Below are 5,968 nucleotides of genomic sequence, written 5' to 3' on the forward strand. Positions count from 1 at the left end.
CTCCTTCTAGGCGTCGGGAAGTCTCCGGAGTTTCCTCCCCCGCTCCAAACTGCCATCCAAATTAATAATCCTCTTAATAACCTGATCTGCCGCTCCTCCCCGCCCGCCTGCCTCCCGCCCTAGCTCCTTCCTCCTCCCTCTCTTCTTCCCACCCCCTTGGTCGCCGCCGGAGGGAAAGCCAGCAGCTGCCCGGGGTGGGGGATTTCGGAGCCCGGGGGTTCCAGGCTATGATCCCCGGCGCTTTTGTTTGCTCTCCGCGCATAGAACTCTGGCTGCCGCAGAGCGCATCCCCAGGCATCTCGTTCCCAAATTAAAAGTCAACAGGGGAAACTCGGGCAGACACCCTTCCTCTCCCGGGCCCCTCCCGGGTCCCCCGCCCCATGTCCGCTGGGGAGGCTGCCTGGTGTGGAGGCGGCGGCCGAGGCCGAGGTAAGGGCTCGGCGATCGTGGTCTTACACGTCGCGGCGCTCCCTGCCGCCTCTTCTGCCCGGGCTGGGGTTTCAGCTCCGAGCCCCCGCGAGGGCTGAGCGCTTGGGTCGATTCCTCGACAGCGCCCGCGGCGGCGGCAGCAATAGCAACCACCGCCTCCCGGCCCTGAGAGCGGCCGCCACTGCGCGCGGCGGCGCCCCCCACCTCCGCCCCACGCGGGCACCGGTAAGCTGGTGGAGGGGGAGCTAGGCAGCCTCCGGGCCAGGGTGCGGCGGCTTCCGCACCTTGGCGCCGCTGGTTGGCGGCTCAGGGTGCTTCGTCCCGGAGCCCCAGGGCTGTACAGAGTGTGAGATACAGGAGTGCAAATTTGGGGATGTCTCCTGTTCTTTCCTTTACAATTTTTCTGTTTGTCCTTGACTAGGGCGTATTTACCACCTTACCCACAGGTGACTCTGCTCTGCTAGTCTGCGATTTCGGCCAGTAGCCCTGGGCTGGTAGACACCCTGTTCCCCACCCTCATCCTGTCCCTCCCTACCCCCTCTCCCTCCGCAACTCCTGCGTCTTGGATCCCTGCTCTCTGTCCTTTCTCTACAGCGGGGCCGGGGCAGTCCCTGGATGCTTGGGGTTAAATGGTGCAGGAGCATAGACGCGGAGTCGTCCCCGGGATTTTCCACGTCTCTATTTCCCCACCCACACCCCAGCCGCAGGGGTCCAATTTGGACTGACCCAACCCCATACTTTCTTTTTGCAGGCAAACTCTGGGTGACCGCGCCTGCGGGGTACTTTGCCATCCGTCCACTGGGACCTGGGGAGGAAGAACCCCAAGCACCCCAATCCCCTCCTCCTCCACCATTTCGGATACCCCGCAGACACTGACTTTCAAGAAGGACGCTTGCCCCCTCTGACCCCATCGCGGGTGGCCACCTGTCTTTGCCGCGGTGATCCCTCTCCCATGACCCTGCGGTGCCTTGAGCCCTCCGGGAATGGCGCGGAAGGGACGCAGAGCCAGTGGGGGACCGCAGGATCCGTGGAGGAGCCGTCCCCCGAGGCGGCGCGTTTGGCGAAGGCCCTACAGGAGCTCAGTCAAACAGGTAGGGAGCCGATCAGCCTCCACGCGTGTGAGAGGGGTGCTTCTCCAAAGACGCGGTTGCAGGCTTTGCTGGCGGGGAGCGCGGCTTGGAAGCGGGGCCGCGATGGGGGCAAAGAATGGGATGGAACAAGGGCCCCTCGGTTCCCGTTCCCGCCTCGGGGCAGGGGATCCGCGGAGAGGATGCACGCACCGCCCAGCGTCCTGGGGAATGCGAAAGAAAAGTGGTTCTCGAGGGACTCGGAGGCCTAGGGAAGGGCTGACCGCGAGAAGGGCTTCTTGGAAATAATCTCATAGGGCTCTGGAACCTTTGTTTGCCGCGACCGCTCCGGGGTCGGTGCACGGGCTTGAACCCTGGCGGGAGAAAGTGCCAGGCGCCTCCCTTTCCGCGGGGAACGAGTGGGCGCTGCGCTGCCCGCCGCTCCAGCTGCATCCGGCTCCCGAACCGAGCAGCCCAGGCTGCTCGGGATCTTGGCTGCCAAGTTCCAAGGACCGACAGATTGCCGTGCAGGCGGCTGCCGTAGAGCCGGGAGGAAAGCGGCCGGCGGAGCCACTGCGCAGGGCGCGGCCTTCAGCAGCCGCTCGCCCAGGGGAGTTGCTGGTTTCAAGGGCAGTCCTGCGCTTTGCGGGGCTCGCTCGGGTCTGGAAGAAAAAAATCTGGCAAACTACGCAAGCTTTCAAAATCTGGATCCTCAAAGCTTCCGTTTGGGGCAAAGTTGAAGTTTTGGTGGCCCTGGGAATAGGGAAAAGTCACCTGCAGTTCCGGTCTTTGAGTGCGACCACCGGCTTTCCCTCCGCGGGGGGCCGGAGGATTGCAAGTATCTGAGCAGTTTTCTGCGGGCGGGGGTGGGGAGCACACTGTCAGACTTCTTATGCAGAGTGTCTCGAAGTCCCTGTTGAAAGCGGGGTGGACCCTGAGGTGGCGCAGGCAGATCAAATCGAGAATGCTGGGGAGACTGACGGTTGTGATTTGGATTAGGGCAAAGTCCGAGAAAGAGTTGCAGATTGTAAACTTGAAGTACTAATTATCAGTTGGGGTTTCCCTCATTTCTCAATGCCTGGTAAGGCAGTTTTAATCAAAGCAACAAGCAGAAGCTGTCGTACGGGGTCTGCACTTTGAAAAGACGTAAATAGCAGTGCTTTCCAGGGGCTTTGAACTGAGATGCAGCCCAGAACAGATACGGGGAGAGGGGGCGGTGGACACCAACCTTCCAAAAAGTTCTTTAGTTTTTACCCTGTCGGAATTACTGGAGTCGGGCCTTCCACTTTTGTAAGGGCATGACTTTTATTTCTAACTTCTGATTTATTTCTAAGTTACTTTGATTTCACTTGAATAGTGCTAGAAGCATCCTGCTTTGTCATCATTGCAAATGTTTTGTTTCATGAGAAAAATGCTCAGAGAATGTAAAGAACAGCTACAGAAAGCTAACTTTTTAAAACCGAAAACGGACTCTCAGTGTGGGTTCATAAGGTAAAATGGACCCACCTTCTCATTAAATTTCTCCCCCAAGTGTTAGTCTCTGGGAAACTTTCCCTCACCCATTTCTACTTAGAGCTAGAGAAACTGTTGCCGAGTATTGACCCTATTTTCAAAAAATTCCTTATAATAACTATTTCACCCTCTCTCCTTTTTCTTTTCGAACAAAAACCCCAGGTTGGTACTGGGGAAGTATGACTGTTAATGAAGCCAAAGAGAAATTAAAAGAGGCACCCGAAGGAACTTTCTTGATTAGAGATAGCTCGCATTCAGACTACCTACTAACAATATCTGTTAAGACATCAGCTGGACCAACTAATCTGCGAATTGAATACCAAGATGGGAAATTCAGATTGGACTCTATCATATGTGTCAAGTCCAAGCTTAAACAATTTGACAGTGTGGTTCATCTGATTGACTACTATGTTCAGATGTGCAAGGATAAGCGGACGGGCCCGGAAGCTCCCCGGAACGGCACCGTCCACCTTTACCTGACCAAACCGCTCTACACAGCCGTGCGGCCGCTCCAACATCTCTGTAGACTCACCATTAACAAATGTACCGGTACCATCTGGGGACTGCCTTTACCAACGAGACTAAAAGATTACTTGGAAGAGTATAAATTCCAGGTATAAGTGTTTCTGTCTTTCTAACCTTGCCTCGTCTAGAGTCTCTCCGAATGCAGCTATGTCAAAGAGAACCAAAACTTGAGTGCTCTGGATAACTCCTCGGGATTCTCAAAACAGCTGAAGTCCATCTAATTTAAATGGGTGCGGAGGTAGCTAGGTTTTTAAAGTTCCTCCAGAGATTTTCACGGGAGTGATGCTGACCTTTGTAAAGGCTGACCAAGACCCACCCGTTAATCCTTTTCCATTAGAATCCAGTGTCCCGAGTAAAGGCTGAAAGGAACGTTTTCTCGGAAGACTTCACCTTTCTGAGGTTCCTCTCTAGTAGGTCAAAGGTCCACGCCCCGGTAGCAAGGAGAGAAGGGGATGCAGGAGGATGGAAGGAAGCAGTGGAAGGAACCCCAGCTAACACAGGCTTAGCTTCAATTTTAGATGCCCGGTGGTCAGAGTCTCCATTAGGCCATTTTCTCTTTTTACGTTCTTGATGTACCTAGGAGTTTTGTTAAACAGATATGCTTGTGAGTATTTATCCTTCATTTTATGCAATTAACCGAATCAACCAAAAAAATGACCATGAAATCCTGTATTTGACTTCTTACTACATGTATGAACTCTCTCATGTGAATGAGTACTGTAGTATAATCTGTTTTAAGGGAGCCTTATCTCAGAACTATTTCCAACTGGTGCACATGGAAAAGACTTGGTCTTTTCCTTTAAGGCTAAAGACAAGAATGTCGTGCTCTACAGGTGCAACTCAATCCCTGAAAACAAAACCATGTAGATACGGACATTTGATCCTTTCAAGTAGCTGTGTCCCCCACCTGTTGCCATTGACTTTTTGGAAATGGCTGTAGAAATTTTCAAGTTGTCCTTGAATTGTCTAACCATGGACATCAGCGGTTGTCTCCCTTCTACCATGTAGAATATTTTGACTTAATTCTCTTCCAGATATAGGGGGATACCTGCCTGTTTTTTTTTCAAAGTGTTTATTTACTGCTGTTACTATTTGATTAGAATGTATTAAATAAAAAGAAAAACCTTGACTTTTACAAGTTGCACTTATTGCTTTGAATTGTAGAGAACGGGCACGTTCATGGTAATAGTTGCCAAGAAAACCTAGGTCACGTGAAATCAACCAAATATTTAGCAAGGTGTAGAACATGATTTACCTTTCTCTAGAGTTATGGGCCGCATTTTGCATTTTGGAAAGGACGGTTTAGAAAGTATAAGAATTGTCCAGTGGCCTGGTCTTTTACACATTGAATAGGCATCACACTAATGCCCCGGGTGCTTCCAAAAACATGGTTTAGAAACCTACAAAAATTGTGACACATCCTAGTATTTTATGGGTTGAGTAGGCCTAATACAAAATCAAAATTAGAAATTTTATGGCTATTTATTTTTTTGTCACACAGTCTCATGACTGTTGCAGATGAAGCTCTTTCCAGAAAGTATTCATTTTGCCACGTTTGAAAAAAAAAAATGTCCTGCGTAGTTACATACTCTGGTCTGTCATTGGGAAAGTGAATGTTTGCAGATCATGTGTGTGCCCCAAAGTGAATTAGAAAATTCGGGTGTAAATTATAGTAAAATCTGCTTATCCCCAAATCATGAAAATATTAATATTTTCATGAAGTTTTTGAAAAATGGTTTTGTGCCTGTAAGGAAAACATAACTATGCATGTCCAAGCAGCAGAGCCAAACACAAAAGATTGCTAGGTGTGCCTTTGGAAGAATTTATTTGTAGCCAAAAATGTAAAGAGGAGGGATATTTCTGGGGTCTGGTTGATGATGGGGACCTTTTCATCAGGGTCTTCAGATTCTGTGCCTAATTTGCCCTGTTTCAGTATGGGGTATCTGACTTTTCTGGCAAAACCTCTCCACAGGATTGGTGCCAGGGCCTTTGGAATTTCTTTAAGGTCTTTTGCATTTCTGTTCTCATTGATTCAGACTCTCTGATCCTTGTCACTGATGAGAGTTGGACGGACTAGTGGGGTATGAGTACTCACGGGACCATGGCAAGGTCTTCGTAGGTCTCCTAACTAGCAGGTGGCTAGTTATGAGCAAACCAGAAGATAGCAAACCCTATCTCTGGGTTGGGCTGTGGAACAATTACCTTACATTTCAATCTTCCCTGTTCCAAGTAAGTTGATAAGCATCCGGAGACCGTCTTTTTTAGGATAGGGGAGTGTGGGGTTGTTTGGCTGTGTTGTGGTGGTGGTGGTGGTGGTAATTATAAACATCGTTTATGTATTGAACATTGTTTATGTATCGAGCTTTTCGTGTGTCAAGTTCTCGGTCAGCATTTCACATGCATTATCTCATCTAATCTTCACCCCGTCGGAATGA

The 5,968-nt window shown here is 50.5% G+C and overlaps 1 protein-coding gene across 1 annotated transcript; it reads left to right on the forward strand.

Moving 5' to 3' along the window:
- The first annotated feature begins 216 nt into the window (after positions 1 to 216).
- Positions 217 to 4,668, forward strand: SOCS2 (suppressor of cytokine signaling 2). The gene is given in 4 exon segments (XM_047742356.1): positions 217 to 429; positions 1,181 to 1,257; positions 1,259 to 1,520; positions 3,171 to 4,668. Coding segments are annotated over 4 exon segments (846 nt in total). The 5' UTR covers positions 217 to 380; the 3' UTR covers positions 3,629 to 4,668.
- The last annotated feature ends 1,300 nt before the right edge of the window (positions 4,669 to 5,968 follow it).

This window comes from Lutra lutra, chromosome 8, assembly GCF_902655055.1.
Source record: "Lutra lutra chromosome 8, mLutLut1.2, whole genome shotgun sequence".
NCBI classification, from domain to species: Eukaryota; Metazoa; Chordata; class Mammalia; order Carnivora; family Mustelidae; genus Lutra; species Lutra lutra.